The sequence below is a fragment of the Siphateles boraxobius genome, unplaced genomic scaffold, assembly GCF_051911475.1.
Source record: "Siphateles boraxobius isolate OS27281-9 unplaced genomic scaffold, OSU_SipBor_1 30, whole genome shotgun sequence".
NCBI lineage: Eukaryota > Metazoa > Chordata > Actinopteri > Cypriniformes > Leuciscidae > Siphateles > Siphateles boraxobius.
Genome location: NW_027508920.1, coordinates 11,778,242 through 11,798,462, shown reverse-complemented (window position 1 = coordinate 11,798,462; position 20,221 = coordinate 11,778,242). Strand labels below are relative to the sequence as shown.

Here is a 20,221-nt window from a genome sequence, read left to right as displayed (position 1 = left end):
GTATACTGTAGCTCTATAATGTTAATACATTTTAGGAGAAACCTCAATGTTGATACTAACTTCATTGAGAACTCAAGTAAGACTCCCAAGCAATCTGAGCAAAAACTTTTTCCACTGTGATGCTGCATTCTTTCAGACTATATGACATCTGCTACCAGCATTAGCTTCTCTCGCAGCTGTACACTAAACGCTTACCAGAATTTGACTCTCGCAGCTTGTGTGCTGCACAAGGGTTCACAACATGTTTGGAAATATGATAATCAGCAGAATGTTGTTGTTCAGTGGGAGAAATATGTTTGTGTGTGTGTTGTTTGTATAAACACTGTCAACAAGTGTTGACCTAGGAGCAGTGCTGGGTAGTAGCTGAATACATGTAATCTCGATTACGTAATCAGATTCCAAAAATGAAGTACTTGTAATTATATTATATTTGAAAATACTCGTAATCAGACTACAGTCACTTTTTTTTACAGTTACAGTTACTGCCATTCATGCCTCCTAGTAAAGAATCCATTAAATGCCCACTACAGAATCTGGCCAGAAGCAGTAGGTCATCCGGGTACTTTTCACATGATGTTTTATGAATACTGTAAATTAGGACATACTATTCTTTTCACACAGTTTTTCACCGAAGATAAGTGTAAGTTAAACCTGTCCTTTTTGAATAGCCCCTAGAAAGAAACTTGCCCATCATGCATGTTTGTGAAATTAAACTGTTTCAGATGGGCCACTCGTTGTCGCTATGCACCCTTCATATACTTTTTAAGTGGACCTGAGAGTCTATGCACCAAAGGGAGAACTCTGAGTACCTCAGGGACTCTGCAGAACAGTTTACGCCAGCGGTTCTCAACTGCAGTCCTGGGGACCCACCGCTCTGCACACTTAAGTTGTGTCCCAATTCAGAGGCTGCATCTTAAGATTCAAACTTTAAAAGTCGGACCGGGCGTTGTTAAATGGGATGGTCTAGCCTACGGAGGACTGTTCCCGTCGCCTAGCTAGTGTCGACAGCTGCTGTTGACAATCAGCAGTAACGTTTGTACTGGTGGACTTTTTTGAAAGTTATATTCAACTGTCTAAAAGACATAACAGGGTTCAAAACCTGTCTAAATACATTCACCTTGGTCCATTTATACAACTAATAAAGAGTATGAACTATATAAAATCACATCTTAAGATATGCATCTAATGATACAAATGTAAACACATGATTATTCAAGTAAGTTGAAACCAAAAAATGTACATTTAAACGTGTAATCAGGCAATTGCTCTCATAAAACACTGTCGTCCCTGGTGCGCGATGAATTTTGGGGTAGGGTAGGACATAAGGATTGATCTGTTGTATCCTTCATTTCACAGGAAACAAAGGATGCATTTCAAGGCCGCATTTGAAGGAGCCTTCGAATTGGGACAGCCTTCATTGCGCCGCGGTGACACAATCGGCCTTCGAAGACTGCAGCCTCTGCATAGGGTTGGTTGGTGCGTTTGTATGTCTCCTTTATCTGACACACTCAGTTCTGTTCATGTAGCTCTTTTCTAACAAGTTGATGATCTGAATCAGGTGTTAAATGAAGACGACATACAAAATGTGCAGAATCATAGGTCCCCAGGGCCAGACTTAAGAACTGCTGGTTTACACTAATATGCTCTAGTGCCAATGATGAGAATGCAATGCATACTTGCACTGTGATATGAATTGTGCTCTGAAATTTTAGGGCGTAAGTGAACCATGGCCACTTACACAGAGAAGCAATCAGAAACACAATATTCGACATCTGATACAGTCTTCACAGTAAAATTATTTTATTAAGAAAGAGGTCAATAAATAAAACAATGCAAAAATATAATGTTTTGTCAATTGTTGGGAATTGCCTAAATAGTAATAATTTGTTCTTAAGAGGTAAATAAATAAATTTACAACGCAAACTTACAAGTGGGCAGTAAAATCACATCCTTGGAATTGAACAAGTTAGCACCTTTAAAACAAACGATTTCCAGGATGAAAAAGAGACATTGGAAAGGTGTAAATGATCAAATTTAAACCACTAGTCAAGGCAAAAAGTGGTAAAAAAAAAAAAAGAGACTCATGAATAACTGTCATTACAAAATATATGCACTTTGTCTCTTTTGCGTTCCAATGGTTTCTGACACAACTGCGATCGGTGAGGCGTTGTGTTTTCGGGCGGAAAGAAACATTACAAACAATAAACTGTGGTTTCATATTTTCACAAAATAAACTGTAAATACTAACTAAACTAACAAGATTTACACAAGGACAAGTGACAAAAGCAAATTTAAAGTAAAAAGCACCATGTTAGATATGCAAAGAATTAGAACTTCCATCTTTTTGCTACAGAAGGCCATGTGAAAAGTGTACAATCAACAGGAATGACTGTTTTCTGTAATAACAGGCAAGGACATGGAACAAAGTGTGCAAAAACATTCGGCTGAGAATTCAAAGACCAGTTTCTCTTTAAGAGCGTTTTTTGACAGAAAACAGAGCAGGTGTGTTGTGTGTGAAAGAGAAAAAGAGCGAGAGAATATAAAATCATCAGCGTACTAAGAGAAAGGTTAGACCAGCTAAACCCACTCCTGCTGCTGCAAACAGTGCTGTCTTCATCGAGGACTCTTGGTTCAGCTGTTTTGCGTTGTGGAAAAACCTGCAGAATCCCTCCTACAAAAGACAGGAAAAAAATAAATACAAAAATCAAGATAAGATTTACATTTTGTTCCCTACGCCCATATGATTCAGTTAGAGCAGCTTTTCAGACCTTATTAAGCATAGTAGCTAAAATATCAACAATGAACAGAGGTATTACATAATAGCACAGCCTCCTTACTCTGAACATATGAGAGGATTACATAACACTGCTCTCAGGAGAAACGGCACATACATCTTTAACAATAACTCAAAGTAAATAATCCTCTGAGCTGTGGAGTAATGGATAACGTATGCTTGATACTCAAAATCTAATGAGCTGCCAACCAAGAAAGCATATAGTTTGGGCCAAATTTAGTCGAAATAATGTAGTTAATTTAGAGTATTTCTGATAAGCTGTTCTATCCAATTAAAAATAGTGTTAATATAATTAGAAATCAAACTTTTCTTTATCTTTTGACAAATGTTGATGATGTTTTGTACCATTCAAAAAATGGCTTGTTTGGATATTCATCGACAAATCGCTTAATCACAACACTAGCATTCAGTCAACACTCCGATCAATAGCATTCAGTCAACACTAGCATTCAGTTGCTTAACGGCTACCATCAGTCTAAAAGTGAATCCAGTATTCAGAACGCCTTTTTCTGACGTACTCCATATGCTTGAGCTACTCCTGACTAAAGGACAAATAGAAGAGTAAAACATTTTCGCTTTGACGATTCATGTTCAAACAGCATGTTTGTGTCCGTTCAGGCTTCAGAAGAAGGACCCCAACATTAAGAACAAATGGACGGTTATTTTGAAAAGCGTCCCAGATCACATCTGAGGATTATGTTTGTTCGGATCATTTGACTGCAGATTGTTCAGTAAACGAGGCGCAGTGTAATGGAGAGTTCACAAAGAAACTTTTGTTGAAAGATGAAGCAGCCGACTGTATCAGATATGACAGCAGCAAACATTAAGTAAACGCATTTGTCTGTAAATGATGATTTTATATGGATGATGTTTTCAAAACACTCACATGCAGTAGTGATGGGGCACTGATGCTTTTTCCTTTACAAAAAATGACGTTAGCCAATCATAACAGTGGCCATTTACGGACAACCCTTAAAGAAGCTGGCCCCTTAAAACCGAATCACTTTAGACAGACCCTTTAAATGTGACGTAGTGTGCAGGTTTCAGGACCTAACTGACATTTTAAGGGTTAAATGTAGATATGACAGTTTCAGAAGCAGCAAGCAAAGGCACAGGCAGTCATAACTGCCTGAGGACCCGAACAAACAGCAGAAGGCTTGAGTCGTCGGGCAGAGCAGCTGTCTTCAGACAGACACCTGCTGTACTGGTCAGAGTGAGTCCAGGTGCTCTAGCCCACAATCATATGCTGCACAAACTCTGAGTGAAGCATGGAGATCAACCGTGTGGTAAACACAATAGACTAAATGGCTGACTGGCCTTCGGCTCTGCTTTCAACAGCTGCCAAATAAAAGAGAAAGAGAAAACAGGGAGAGAGAAAAGACTGCAGCAGGCCTCTCAAACTCTTTATTCATGCAAATACAAGCCAGAAGTGACTGGATTTTCGATTTTAAAACTTAGCAATAATGCCACTAAGGATGTTATAAAAGTGTAAATTAGACAAGTTCTTTTCAATTCTGGTCCCGGGGACTCACCACTATAAAATGCATATTTTCTATGTCTCTCTAAACTGACACTCTCAGTTCAGTTCATGGGGCTCTTTCATAACCAGCTGATGATCAGAATCAGGTGTGTTAAATAAAGGAGACATACAAAATTTACAAAGCGTTGGGTCACCAGGAACAAAATTGAAAACCACTGAATTAGACCAACATTAAACTAACTGGTTTCAAGGGCCGGGTCATCCTTTCTGTCATTTACTCGCCCTTATGACGTTCCAAATCCATGTGACTTTCCTTTGCTGAACACAAAAGGAGAAGTCCAGCAGGTACTTTTTCGATAGTCCGATTTACTCGGATGTACGATTCAATTAGGAAAAGATCTGTAATTACTGCAGTTTGGTCTTTTTTAAGCCATTGGAAGTACATTCATCAGACATGAATCTTTTAAACAAAAGTTCAGTGATGAAGACTTGGTCACATTTCAGTGGGAGCTACAGCTAAAACATTTGCATTTGACTGTTGACTAACATATTCCTCAAAATCATGCGTGTAATTACAGCAGATATCAGCCTGCATAAGTTAACAAGGTCTCATAGGGTTACTTAGGGTATTTAGAGTTGGAAAAAGTATTGCTTTCATAGGTCATTGCCTGGGAGACTGAAAAACTGGATGCCCACACAGAAAAAGTCCTTGGTGAGACATTTGAGAGCCTGTTTAACAGTGTTCTCCCCACAAGCATTCCTAGGATTCTTTGGCTTGTATCACTGTCTAATTGACAAAAATAGGGCAGCCACAAGAAGGTATACACTGCTCTACTCCAAAAAACTAGACCAGCACATCACTGCAGTATGTACCTTCCAATTACACTTCAAAATGTGTACATTTGGAGTATACAGGTAGGAAAGACTCAAAGAGATTGATCATCAAACACTGTGCAAAATAGGCTGGCTTTCTGAGAGCACACATGAAGGATCAAACACAATGTACTTTGAGCACCCACACAGTTTCACATCAACCAGAACTGGTTTGGAAAAACCCCTCACTTAACACTCAGGTTGAAACCTGACGATTAGAAAAGGTGTTCCTACTACTTACACGTCAAGGGTCTACCGCACAAGCACGATGGCAATAAAACCATCATTCACCAGCTTACACTTAGAAGCGAAATGTGATGACATATCAAACAGTGTAAAACCAAACCAAAGTCCTTTAGTTTTTCTTTATTAAAGGTCGGAGTTCCCCAGAGCAAACTTTTTCTAGAAACGTTTGTGCCGACTGGTAAACAAATTCGACCATCATTTCTCCGTAGTGATTACGTAATAGTTAGCTTAGCTGTGCTCTGAGGGTTCACCTTCTTTGACATGAAAATCTTAATCTTCTCTGGTTCATTTCTTCAGTTCAGTCCGCAAGCTAAGATGCGAGTAAAAACATGAACACACTCAAGAGCTGCATTCAATTAGGATTGCAACTCCATTTTCTACTTTAATTTAAAGAATCACAGACATTTACATTGTACAGACATTTTACAGACATTCAATAGTCTGTATGTTAGTCTATAGTCCTAGCTGCTTGCTTTAAAGCAATCCATTGTATAAAGTGCTAAAATGTGACTTGATTGGTGTGCCAAACTGCAGAGCTCATGCAAACTTATACACGTTGCTATGACCAGATACTTTCTGCTTTTTTTTCAACTGTTGTCATTTTTTTTTATTGAGACGAAGAGTGCAGCATATATTTAGATATTTATCTAATGATCGCTTTCAGCAGCTTTGGCGTTTTTGGAGTGTTCGCTAACAATTTACTGCAGCAAAAGTATTTCGAACTTTTTTTTTTATCCCTAAGCGAAGAACGAACAAGTACTTTGTAGTATATCAGGGACTTAAATGTCATCTGTACCAGTCTACATTGCCAATGCTTACCCATCCACCATTTTCCACTAGCCAGTCTTGCTTTTCCCCTCCTAGGTAGTCAGCTATGGTCTCAGCCAGTCTCTTGGGGCACTCAGAGTTCTCTTCTCTGGACAGTAGCTCACTGGTCAGCACTCCAGTGAAAGTAAAGATGGAGACCACCCTTCCCCAGTTCAGTTTTCCATCTCCAACCAGTTCCCTCATGACGCTCTGCAGACAATTGCTGGGATCAGATCTGCAGGTGTCCAGGAACTCCTGGGAGAGGGATCGGAATTTGGTTCTGTGCTGTTGTTCCATCTCTTTGGCCAGGTATCTCATGGCCTCTGCTGACTCGCTGGGAGGCGTCTGTTGGATCCCTCTGCAGAAACTGATGTAATCTTCTGCCAGCAACAAAGTCTGTTCCCTCAACCAACAGGACATTTTCTAAATGAAAAAGTCATGGTCAAATATATTAGAGGGTTTATATATCAAATCAACTTTTATCTAATTTTTATTTAATTATTTTTAACTCTTTGCCTGCCATTGACGGAAATTTCTGTCATTTTTATGACCACACTTCCTAGCATTTTTCCCAGCTTTTTGCTCAAAATATTGCTTTTTTTTAAAATTAAACTTACCCACATTCAAGTATTGATTAGAAAATTAAAAAAAGAAATCATGAATGCATATTAAAAGTTGGCTCAGTTCTTTCTTTTGATATATTGCATGTTCAGATATTCATACAACAAAACATTCTGGGGGGCCATGAGAGTTGTGTGAAAACGATCAAAAATGCTGGCGGTGGCTGGAAACGTTTTAAACGCTGGCAGGAAAGAGTTAAGAAACTAAGGAATATTTGCATTTTTTTTATATAAATTTGTCACACTGCATTATTTAAATGAACTGCAAAGCTAAAGCCAAATCTAAAATAATCATTAGCATTCTAACCTATAGACTAATAAAAGGTTTTTTTTTTTTGTCTATGCTTTGACAACTACCCTTATATGGTTTGATGTAATCATCCCTACAGAAAAATAAAAAAATACCATGGTTTCACCTAGCTATTTCCAACAAAATATGCTGTCAAATCATAATTAATACAATGTAGGCTATATTGTATTAATGATTCAAGGTAATGAGATCTCAGAATGTGCTAATTTGTATATTTTCTTGTTAAGTCAGATATAGGTCAAATCAAGTTACCGGCGTTTTTATTATCGTTGTTTGTCTATGCAGCATTAACACAGAACTCAACGCAGATCAGTACATGATAAATGGGTTAATGATTCATAATAACGGCTTGTTATAATCAGCGGCTGTTTAGGTTCAGGCCGCTGATTGTTATATATAAATGACATTCAGATTCAACAGTGTCCACCGTCAACCTGCTTAAGTCTAATTTGCTGGTAATATTAACAGATGGTCCAGATATGAATGAGCTTCATTGGATAAAACACAGCAGCATAGAGAAATGAAAGCCAGGGTACGCTATGCTGCGAAACACAAAGCCGGTTGCGCCATTGCTCAGGAGAACACAAAGACGCAACCAACCGCACGCGATTCAAACATACGTATTCTTCAATATATTTAAAAAAATATAGATATTTGACAGCCATTTCAGAATAAAATGAACAGTTTCTAAACATAAATGTGAAAATATTAAAGTACTCACCCTCCCAGCGATGTCAGACTGCGCTCTCCACCGACAGTTGCGAAAACAGCAGTCACGGCCGTCCGTCACTCCTTATCAACGTAAAGCACCACGCTGCATGCCACTTCACTAACCACGCCTCCTGCGTCATGACGCGTTTGTGCTTTCCGTCCAATATTTCTGATCGAGATACAACCTTGTTTAACTTCCCTGAGCTTGTAGTTATGTATAAGTTCTGCAATAAAAATAAAACAAATCTGATCGAGATGATCAAGGAGGCTTTTGTTATTAATCTGTTAATTTTATTAGTCAAATTTCACATCCATAAGTGTACGTTTTCTAAAAAAAGAAAACTACCTTTTCTCAGTATTCCTTAAAGAATTACTTTTCTACTATTCAATCTAGTAGCCTATAATGGAAAAGCTATTAAGACTGTTCATTTGTGCAGGCTACTGTCTTCAAAATATTTGATTGATACAAAGGTCTTGTTTCTTTGTGATTTATTTTTTTCTTCTTTTCTCGCTCTAAATGCTCTAAAAATGTATGTTGTATTGTTTTGTTGTTTAAAGCAATAAAAAAACAGTTCTGATCGAGATGTGCCTCCTAAGATGACTCGATGTCTTAGATTTTAGTAGTTTAATGACACTTTCAAAATTAAATGGTTGACAGCTAGCTTATGAAGAAAAGGGAAAATATCTGGAACGTTTTTCCTATAGCTAGCTATATATTTTTAATACTCTTGTGGGTATACATTACATTTAAAGTACAATTAAAATCACCACAGTTTGCATATTATTATTCCCAAATAATAATTCGATTTATAAATAAATGTAATAATCAGATTTACTTAGAATATGTAGTTCTGTTGAAGATTTTATAGTTGTTTTTATGTTTTTTATGTATACATGTATTTATTTATTTATTTAAAAATACATATAGAATATGTAGGTCTGTTGAAGATTTTCTAGTTGTTTTGATGTATTTTTTGATGCGTTTATATATTAAAAAAAACAGTTGTTCACACATTTTGACATTTTAACCCCCTCTACCACACAGTATAAACACAAAAACAGGAATTTACCCTATTACCTTTAATTCTCCTTAATAAAGAGACAACAAACAGTAAACAGAGTGTATATTAATGTACAATACTGATGTGGACAGACAAAGAAATCAGCTAATTGTAATCAATTGCTGATTTGATCAACTATATTACACTTGAGATGAAAAACACTTAGGCTACATTAAACACTTGTCTACATTTTTGACATTCTAGTGCAAGCAAAACTGATAATATATATATATTATAAATACATTTCAGATTTCTAGATATATACCTGTTTGATATGCCAGATGCACAAGCACTGAAATCAACTCTGTTCAAATTATTACCATAAAATATATACCTACAAAAGTATGGATAATTATATTAAAACACTTAGGTTTTTAATATTAAAAAAATATTTTACAAACTAATACTTGAACAGCAATCCTTTTCAAATTGTGTATTTTATATATTATTATTGTATATATTTTGGTGAGAAGCCAAGAAAGAGAGACATTTAATTGTGCTAATAGAAAAGTCAGGACATCTAGATAAGAATCCCTACAGTCCCACTGTGTGCTGTGATATTGAGAAGCAGAAGTACACGTATCTCTTCTCATACTGGTACAGGACAACTCCTCAAGCCCAGATCTGCAACAAAGAAATAAGATTGAATTAAGAGATAAAAGAGTTCTTTATTTATTCAAAATACAATCCAAGATGATCCTCACAACATGTGAATTCACAAAAGAGGAACAAAGAAGTTTCTTATCTTTACTTCTTTTTAAGGATAGAAAGAGTACAGACCACAAGAAACCTATGACCTATGTTGCGTAATTCCCCTGTTCCTCTCAGGGGACAGACCCCACAGAATGATGTAAAACACCTATAACCACTGCGAGTCCCTTTACTATAATCTAAAGGCAGTCCCTGTTTCCAGTAAAGGGCAAAACCAAAACAGTTACTTTCCCTATATGTCCTGAAGCGGACACTCACCCGCAAAGTGTTATCCCATGATCCTGAGCAGAATGAGGTACCATCTGGGGACACTCTGACAGTGCTGACCCGGTTTTCATGGCCAAAGAGAATTGCCACTCTGGTACCTTTCAGGACATCCCAGACGTTAATGGTATAGTCATTGTGTCCTGCAAACAGCAATCGCCCTGTGGAAAAGAGTGAAAGATGGATAAGATTATTGTTTGGTATAGTAAGTCAAGTCTAGTCACATTTGTTTATATAGTTCTTTATACAATACAGATTGATTTATAGCAGCTTCACAGTAATACACAGGAAAAACAACAGTGTTGATTAAAATTAATCAGTTATGAAAATAATTCAATTTCAGCTGTCTTTCATGTTTTTAATTGTGTATTTACTATAATGTTGTTGAGTATAAATGGATGTTTAACTTGTCTGAGATCACAGATAGTTTTAATCTTCTTTTACTCACTCTTTTTGTTATTTGAAAGCTACAACACAGGGGAATTTTATCAGTAAATCAGTGAAATTTGTCTAATTGTGGTTGTCACTAAGGGGATCTTTCATTGGATGAAAAAAAAGAGATTTAGCTAAACTTCTCCTTTTGGGTTCCACAGAAGAAAGAAATACAGGTTTGGAATAACATGAAATTGAGTAAATGATGACACAATTGTCATATTCAAGTCTTCATTTATGAACATTAAGCAGTGTCAGCAGCACTGAACACGATCTAGTAAAACGTATCCAGTATATGCCTATAGTACATTATCAATAATACTAATCTTTAGCAATATAACTGCCACAGGTCTATATTCACTAGTGATACACATGCCATCTTGGTAAGCGTGGGCGTCACAGCTGTGACATTTGCCTGTTCTGTCATCTGATTCCTTTTAACCTGGGTTTAATTAAAGCAGATATCTGTCAGTATTAAACATGTGGCCAGTGCACCAAAATAAGAAACGGAACTTCAGTCATCATTACTCACCCTCATGCTATTTCAAACCAGCATGACTTTCTTTCATGAAACATAAAAGGAGAATTGTAGCTCTCTGAAAATAAATGGCAATTTATAGCTTTAAAAAAGCACAAAAAGTACCTTTAATGTATCAGTTAAGTATATGCCCTATATAAGTATTCTGGTGACATATTATAGCTTTCAAATCTCATTCTCACAAATTCAATTATATTGCACAAAACGTCACATCATGTTTGGCATCAATAACAAAAATCTCAAAAACCAAGAATGTCTGATATCAAACCTTGCGTGACGTTTTAAACAGATATTTCTTTATGTATTACTTCCTTTATGATTTTCTTCTGTGGAACACAGATATTTTGAGGAACTGTTTTTGCCTATACAATGGAAGTCAATGGGGTCCAAAACAAAATGGTATCCCACTGACTTGTATGTGGGAAAAAAGCATTATTTTTCAATTTCTTTAGTGTTCCACAAAAGAAAGGCATACAGGTTTGGATTGATATAATGGTGCGTAAATAATGACAAAACTTTAATTTTTGTGTGAACTATCCCTTTAACGTATCATATTTAAAAGCACACATGCACAAATGAGATTTGAGAGTTGTAAAGATGGAAATGTAAACATTTTCAGTGAATAATTACTCAGTTTTGGTCTGTCACCACAGGGACAGCTATGGCTTTAAAGGGCTTGGAATAAATCAAAGAGCACATTTATGATACTTCTGTGGTTTCTTTTTTGGTGAAGTACATTCATTGTGTGGAAAAGAACACATGGGACATTCTGCTGAATGTCTCCTTTTATTTTCAATGGAGTGAAAAAAGAAAATTGGAAAGACATGCCAATATTTGACAAATGATTACATTTATTATTATATATTTTCATCACTCTGCTTGAAGGGTTAAAGTCTACTTTCTTACCACTGAGGGAAAAGTCCACACTAGAGGCTCCAAAAATGATACTTTCTTTGGAATAAATGGCCACCTCACGGTCAGCTCGCAGGTCATACAGACGACACTGAAATAACAAGAAAGGTCACATTGTGATGGAGCTCAGTATGGACTCACAGAGTTTGACACATCGCATTACATTGATCATTGGGTGATTTGAAGACAAAGACACGTTGGATGGACCTTGACCAGGAATAAACATTAACAACATTAGATCAACTAAATACATGCAAACACTTAAATTCTAATATACTCTCACACATAATCAACCAACTGAGCTAACTAAACCTAATTTCATCAACTCAACATTATTAAAAGATCATCAAGTGATCAAAACATCATTAACTCAAGAGGGTGTAAGTGATTTTGAAGTGGAGTATTAATCAGGGCAAAAGGTTTTACATTATTGATTCTGACTCTATTGGCAATCCTTTGTAATCTTCAAGAAGCCTGTTGACTGTTTTGAAATAAAATGGCGTAACTGTGGAAAAACTTACCGTAGCATCATCAGATCCAGATGCAAAAGCATCTCCGCTGGGGTAATACCTGCATTCAGGTATAAGGTTAAAATTTCCATAGACACTTCAAACATATAGACATAACTATGGTTACGTTCACAGTGCAAATTCAAATTCCAACTCTCTGGTAAGATCTGATTTGTTTGTGTGGTTACATGACATTGTATCATTTTATCATCAAAGTATATACTGTCCATACATGGCCAAAATGATGTGGACATTCCTTTCCAATAAACAGGTTTGGCTATTTCAGCTTCAAACATTTCAAAAAGTTACATGCATATAGGCATACCCTCGCCCGATAGAAGCATTTTAATTACAATTGGAACATATTGCGTTTCAGTATGACATTGGTCAGCTCGATTTAAAAATTTGTGAAGACTTTACAATAAGGTCCCATTTATTTATTAGTAACATTAGTAAATAAAAATTCAACTGTTCATTTTTTGTTCATGTTAGCCAGTCCATTAAATAATAACAGATACAACTTTTGATTTTAATAATGTAAATGTTGAAATTAACATTCACTAAGGCTCAATCCCAGTTCACCCCTTGGCCCTACCCCCCTATTCTGTGCGTGTCCCGATTCTTGTTGTGATAGAGGGGTAGGGCGAAGGGATAGGGCTACATAGCCCTCGTAACGGAGATTTTTCAGAGGCAAACTCCGAACGGAGGGCTACGAGAATGTTCCCAGAATGCATTGCGAATCATCGGCGAGATGGCTTCGCAAACGGTTAATATTTAAATTCAGCCCCAGATGACACCACCATGCACTTTATTTACTCTTATAATAATAATATAGTCATTTAAATTAAGAAATTGTATAATAAATTACCTTTCCGAAACAGAAAAGACATACATTTCGAGGAAGGAACGTTAAAATCATCATGTTTCCTCAAAGTTAAGAGCAGCGGCGCTCATTGTCAGTCGTTGTCATGGAGAAATCCTGTAAAAACATGTCGCTTCCGTAACGTAAGAGCCATCGTCGACGACTGATGACTTATCGGGTTCATGAAGGGTTGTTCCATTTCGTAGGGGAATATTTCAACCCCTTGGCCCTTGTAACTCTGTTTTAAGGGCCAAGGGGTACACTCGAAAACAAGGGGTAGGGGCAAGGGGTGAATTGGGATTGAGCCCAAGATTAATAAATGCTTTAGAAGTATTATTCATTGTCAGTTTATGTTAATGTAGTGTTAATGTTGTTAGTTCATGTTAATGTAGTGGATTTAAAAAGTCTACACACCCTTGTTAAAACAGCTGCTTTTTTGTGATGTAAATAAATCGCCTGAAGACAGGTGTGTACTATTTCACATGAGCTTGATGATTATTTCTTTCTAAACACAGCCACACACCCAATTACAAACGCACTGCTCCAAGCAGGATTTGAACCTGTGTTTCCAGCACAGGAGGTGAAATGTGTTACTTTGCTTTTCAGTGGCATTGAATTGGTTGTCATTTTTACATTAAACGTGCAAAAATTCTAATATGATTTATTTTTGTTTATTTTTTTATACATTCCAAAAACCAGCTGTTTTAACAGGGGTGTGTAGACTTTTTATATTCACTGTAATTGTCAAATAAAACTAGTGAAAGGTGTTACCAGAAATGCTTTATTGAATCTGATGTGGAAGAACTGGCCTGCACATAACCCAGACCTGAACCCAGTTGAACACCGATGGTATGAATTGAAATGGCAACTGAGCCAAAACTCATCCTCCAACATCAGCGCCTGACCTCACTAATACTCTTGAGTATGAGTAAATCCCTTACAGGTATGATGCAACATCTAGTGGAAATCCTTCTCAGATGAGTGGAAGCTGTTATAGCAGCAGCAGGAGGACCAACTGGTGCCAACGGTTTTAAAATAAAATGTTGAACAACACTCGTATGGATGTATTGTTTGGATGTCCACATAGTTTGGATGTCCACATAGATAGACTTATTCAGTAATGTTTTTACTTACTCTCTGACACACAAAGCTGAATTTTCAGCTTCATTACTCCAGTCTTCAGTGTCACATGATCCTTCAGAAATCATTCTAATATGCTGATTTGGTGCTCAATTATTATTATTATTTTGTAAAAAAAAAAAAAAATCCTTTGAATGGTAGTGTATCACGTTTTCCACAAAAATATTAAGCAGTACAACTGTTTCCAACATTGATAATAATAAGAAATGTTTTCTGAGCAACAAACATATTAGAATGATTTCTGAAGGATCACGTGACACTGAAGACTGGAGTAATGATGATGAAAATTCAGCTTTTGCAACCTTACTGAGCATAAAAGACTTCTTAAAAAACTTTTGACCGGTCCTTGTTTGAGCTCTCCTCAGGATAGCCACTGATGTTCACATGAGCAGATGACAGCTCTCTATCGAGAAAGCAAGTCTTGAGTAAAGCGAATCGGTTACCTAACGTAACCTCGGTTCTCTCTAGATGAGGGAACGAGTATTGCGTAAGTTTAGCTTACGCTACAGCAAAGATTCCTCTTCTCGAGATATTGAAGCCAAAAATTATCCTTCATTTTGTATCTACTTTGTATCTATCACATATTTTTTATTTTAATTCCTAAATATAAAACAATATACATTCAGACACAGTCAATAATACGAATCTAATGTTGTATTTGATGCGAGATACCAGCGGTCACATGACAAAAGAACGAAGGATTTAAAACCCGAACTCAAGACGCGAAGAAAATTAACTAATCATTTCTCTTTCCGGTACTGACAGCATAGCCTCTGGGACTGACAGGAAGAACGAAAGACTCGGACCCGTCCGAACCCGAACTCGAGACTCGAAAGATGAACTAATCATTTCTCTTTCCGGCCCTGCTGTATCACACACGGCACAGTCGTCCCAGCAGACAGATCAGAGTCAGACACTGACGAGTCGACAGTCATGAGTCAACTAACGAGACACGAGAGGAGAACTAACCTGATAAATATGAAGTTGCAAAGGAAAGAACGTCTCGGATCAGGAGGTGAGGTGAACTAATTGAATCAGACTGCAATAGCCTGAACTTTAGACCCAACAACTAATCAATTAATAAAACATTTCGGTTTCTTATAATTTGGCTTTGGCTGCATTACCCTATAGTTTATTTTTATTCTTTTTACAAATGTAATCAACATTTTCGTAAGTACTAGATGTGTTGGGATATTTAACATGCCATTTTAATTATATTATGCTGAAATGAACGAAATTAACGAAATGACTCGAAAAAAGATTTGTTAATTTTGCTGAACGAGACTCAAAAATCCAAGTCAGTAAAATGATCCGAACTTCCCACTACTACTAGAGCAGACTGTCTAGCGTGCTCATTGGCTGCCCTGCGGCAACTGCAGCAGCCTACCAGTGAGCCCGGCGTGACGTCACGTCGAATGCGTCAACGCGTCCTAGCCCGCCGAATTGGGCGTGGCTTAGCGTATATAAGCGGGGATCATAGGCTGAGACTCTGGTTTTCATCGACTGAAGCGAAAGAGAGCTCGTAGCGCGAGCACGGCAGGTTACGCAATACTCGTTCCCTCATGTAGAGAGAACCGAGGTTACGTTAGGTAACCGATTCGTTCTCTTATGAGAGGTTCTCTCGTATTGCATAAGTTTAGCTTACGCTACAGGAACCCTTTGTCAACGCCGTGCGCGCCAGCATCCACTACATGAGTCCCAGAGAAGCTCGGGGAACCCCGATGAGCGGGAATAAGCGCATGCACATAAGCACTCACAGGGAATACAGAGCGGCGATGCCGGTCAATGTATAAGCATATAGCACATAACCTGATACAGTGCAGCTCAACCAGAAGAGCTGAGTCATATGAGAGTAGCTTGCGCACGACAATGCCTGGACAGAACTGACCTCTAACTTATACTGACAGCAGTTTAGCCTGCAGGTTGGGAACTTCCAGGTTATAGAACCTGACAAAGGTGGACGGGGAGGGCTAGCCCGCCACCACACATATGTCATGAATAGAAATTCCGCTGGACCATGCCCACGAAGAGGCCATGCCTGTGGTGGAATGAGCCCTGACGCCCAAAGGGCATTGCAGACCTTTTGACGCATAAGCAGCCGCAATAGCGTCCAGTATCCATCTGGATAAGCTCTGTTTCGAGGCGGCGAGACCCTTGGTGCGCCGTCCAAACGAAACGAAAAGCTGCTCCGAGTGCCTGAAAGGGGCGGAGCGCATAATGTAAACCCTCAGCGCCCTGACCGGGCAGAGGAGATTAACATCGTTCTCGCTCTCAGAGGCAGGCAGAGCCGATAGGGAAATGACCTGTGCTCTGAAGGGAGTGCCAATAACTTTAGGAACATATCCGTGTCTAGGTTTGAGGATGACTTTTGAGTCATCCTCAAAAAGGCCCTCTTGAGTTTGACTCTGCGTGTCAAACTCATGTGGGAACCACGTCTGGTTCTCCCAGTGGCGGGGCTATGAGGAGCACTAAGTGGCGTGTTTCCCTGATTCTCTTGATAACCGGTGGTAACAGGGAGACCAGAGGGAAAGCATATAGTGGGCGGCTGGGCCAGCGCATCCTCGTCCTTCGAAAAGAACTCTGGACAGTGAGCGTTGTCTCGTGACGCAAAGAGGTCGACGTACGCTTTACCAAAAAGGCACAATAGCGACTGGACTGCTTGGGGGTGCAGGGACCATTCCCCCGGGGGAACATTGTCCCTGGACAGTTTGCCTGGGCCTCGTTCAGGTGGCCTGGCACATGCGCAGCTCTCAGCGAGCGCAGATGGTGCTGAGACAAAACGAGGAGGTGTTCTGTCAGATTGCAGAGGTTTCTGGATCTGACACCGCCCTGACGGTTCACATAGGACACTACAGACATGTTGTCCGAACGGACTAGAATGTGGTGGTCCTGTATGAACGGAGGAAATGCTTCAGTGCATTCTCGACCGCTATCATTTCCAGACAGTTTATATGGAGGAGTTTCTCCTGGTCTGACCACAGGCCAAAGACCGGTCTGCCCTCGAAGAGAGCGCCCCAACCTGAGTTGGACGCGTCTGTCGAGATGACCTTTCGTGGGACAGTTCCTATAATCACACCCCGCTGGTACCAGTCGGCCGCTAACCAGGGCTGCAGAGCTCTAATGCAGCTCTGAGTCACTCTGATCCGCTCGCAGCCAGACTTCCAAGCTCGGTGAGACACACGAGCGGTCAGCCAGCATTGCAGAGGGCGCATGCGCAGCAACCCCAGCTGAAGTACCGCAGCGGCTGAAGCCATGTAGCCAAGCATTCTCTGGAATGTTTTCAGAGGAGCGGCATTGCCCGTCTGGAAGGATGCGGCGAGTCGCCGAACACGGCGCGCGCACTGTGTTGATAAGCGAGTCGCCATGGCCACGGAGTCCAGTTATATTCCTAAAAGGGAAATTGACTGGCTGGGCAGCAATTAGCTCTTGGTCCAGTTGACCATGATACCCAGGCCTTCCAGATGACTGAGGAGCGCAGCTCTGTGAGTTACTAACTTTGCACAACAGCTTTGCTATTTCTGAGCGTAGTAGATGTGCTACTCCCACATTCACTGTCGCCGCGGTCCGTGCTCGAAAGCGTGGGGGACGGCCATCGATCTGTAACGCATAGCCCTGTCTTATTGTGTGTGGCCGCACTTCGTGACGTGTGATAGGCGCATGAAGTGCATGTCAGTAAGCGTGAGTGCTTGTGAGCGGGCGCGAGACTTACGTTTATACGTTTTACGTTTATAAACCGGCTGATATGAGGCGCATGTTAGTAAGCGTGAGCGCCTGTGGGCTAGGGGTGGGAATCTCTAGGCACCTCCCGATTCGATTTGATTACGATCAGAGGGCTGCGATTCGATGCTAAAGCGATTATCGATTATCTGAATCTGTGTGTGTGTGTGTGTGTGTGTGTGTGTGAATATAAATACTTTGCTTTAAAAGTACAAAGTAATCACCCATAAAGAATTAACCTACAATATATTTTATTAACATTGCAAAGAACCAACAGGAAAATAAATGTGTGCCTGAACTAGCAGCATACTTGTAGTAAATTAATAATATAACAACAACAGGTGTTCTGACGATTCATGCTACCCATCAAGATGTGCTACTTACTGGTTATGCGCATGTGCAGACTAATTTTTCTTCTGCTTACCATGCCCATAAATCTATGCATCCTTGCTGTGGAGACTTGTATGAAACTTTGACAGGTCAAAGAGGAATATTTGATGATAATTTTTACTTTTCACACCGTTTTAAAAATAAAAACAGTACAGTATACTGTAATCTTAACTTCGAATTTTATTATAATTGTATTTCATATAATAATGTCATTTTTACTTGTTATATCAAATGTGATAATTGCTAGTTAATTTAAAATATCAAAATATGCTCCCCATACACTTACCCTGATTTAAATGAAATAACGATGTCATAATATTGTGAGATTTACACCATTATGGAAACAATAGAGAATGAATCAACATTCTCTGTGATCGATTCGCGCTTGGGTAGCATATTTCGACAAGGCAGCACAAATCCACAGAACACCGGAACAGCCGAGTGTTTTTCCTCCTCTAGGTGGAAACGTGTCATATGGCTTCTCATATTTGTCGTGTTTCCGAAATATTTTAGTTTTATTCTACAAAGCTTACAACTAGTGTGGCTCTTGTCAAGCTCCTTTCCCCCTTCAACTTCTTAGAAGCCAAAATATTTCCACACGTCAGCTTTTACGTGGAGGGTGTTTGGATTTCGCGCTCAGCCATCGCGTCTCTGTTATGTGCACATGCCACAGACGGTCTGGGCACTGCACTTCCGCGCTTCAGAGTTCCGTCTTTTGCGTTCCGTCAATATTACATTATTATAAATATATATATAAAATATCTTTTTTTCTTTTTTTTTTGAAAATCGATTTTTGACATTTGTGAATCGATTCAGAATCGTCCACATCCGCATTGCGATGCATCTAAGAATTGATTTTTTCCCCCACCCCTACTCTGGGCGGCCACGAGACTTGCGTTCATAGCCGGATTGATATGAGGCTGCACAATGTGATGTGCGAGTGGCGCCGTGGGCGAAGTGCATGTCAGTAAGTGTGAGCACTTGCGAGCGGGCACGAGACTTACAACCTGCGGGCAGAGGACAGATGTGGACACGGACACGTGAGCACATCTCCTATAGTTAACACTTGAGCGGCACCTGCCAGCTTTATGTGAGTGGGCTCTGTGAGTGACATGGGAAGTGCTGTGTTTGTGTGTACCTGCCAGCTTTTTGTGAGTGGGCTCTGTGAGTGACATGGGAAGTGCTGTGTTTGAGTGTAGGGGCGGGCACTGGGGCGCGGCCACTTTCTCTGCACTTAAAACACCATTGGCGTGAGCCGGATAACCAGACATTTTGCTCTTTATGAGATTTCTCTGGGTCGCCATTAAAACGGTGGTTGTGTGCAGGCGAGCGGGTCGTGTTACTGGCTCGTTGGCTGCTTAATAAATCACTGCAGTAGCCTGTGTTAAGGGGACTGACAGGGAGAGAAGCTTTGACGGTGGCCCGGGCGCGGCGAGAATCAACCATCTTTTCCCTCTTGCTGTTGCTAGGAGGGCTTTGCGTGCTCGGGCGTGCGGTCCGTGGCGTTTGGTCGAGCTAGATTTGGGGCGGCCGCCTCATCGCTGCGCAGACTGCCTGGACTGGTTGGACTTTCTGGGCTGAGCCGGGCGCTGTGTAGTGGCTCGTGCAGGCGGCCGGTCACGTGGCCGACCTGCAGCAGAGCTAGCGCGACGAGGTAGGATCAGGTTTATGGCCTGGGAGCTTTTCTGTACCTCCGAAAAACGGTCGACCATCCCGTCCACCGCAGGGCCAAAGAGACCAGTGTGAGAGGGGCACGTCAAGGAAGGCAGAGCGCTCAGACTCACTCATGTCCCCCAATGTCAACCAAAGATGCCTCTCCGTTACAGTCAACGAGGCCATGCATC

General features: G+C 39.8%; 2 protein-coding genes across 2 annotated transcripts in view; both read right to left on the bottom strand.

Moving 5' to 3' along the window:
- Positions 1 to 1,783: 1,783 nt before the first annotated feature.
- Positions 1,784 to 7,936, bottom strand: bcl2l10 (BCL2 like 10). The gene is made up of 3 exons (XM_077248246.1): positions 7,852 to 7,936; positions 6,213 to 6,623; positions 1,784 to 2,671 (listed from the first exon to the last, which is right to left on the bottom strand). The coding sequence occupies exons 2-3, from the start codon at positions 6,618 to 6,620 to the stop codon at positions 2,549 to 2,551; spliced, it is 531 nt and encodes a 176-aa protein (XP_077104361.1). The 5' UTR covers positions 6,621 to 6,623; positions 7,852 to 7,936; the 3' UTR covers positions 1,784 to 2,548.
- Positions 7,937 to 8,906: 970 nt separating this feature from the next.
- gnb5b (guanine nucleotide binding protein (G protein), beta 5b) overlaps positions 8,907 to 20,221 on the bottom strand; it is a 30,106-nt gene continuing 18,791 nt past the window's right edge. Inside the window, exons 10-13 of the mRNA XM_077248233.1 lie at positions 12,281 to 12,329; positions 11,754 to 11,850; positions 9,872 to 10,038; positions 8,907 to 9,526 (exon numbers count right to left, since the gene is read on the bottom strand). Coding sequence (XP_077104348.1) covers positions 9,515 to 9,526; positions 9,872 to 10,038; positions 11,754 to 11,850; positions 12,281 to 12,329 — 325 coding nt within the window. The 3' untranslated portion in view covers positions 8,907 to 9,514. The remainder of the gene's footprint in view (positions 9,527 to 9,871; positions 10,039 to 11,753; positions 11,851 to 12,280; positions 12,330 to 20,221) is intronic.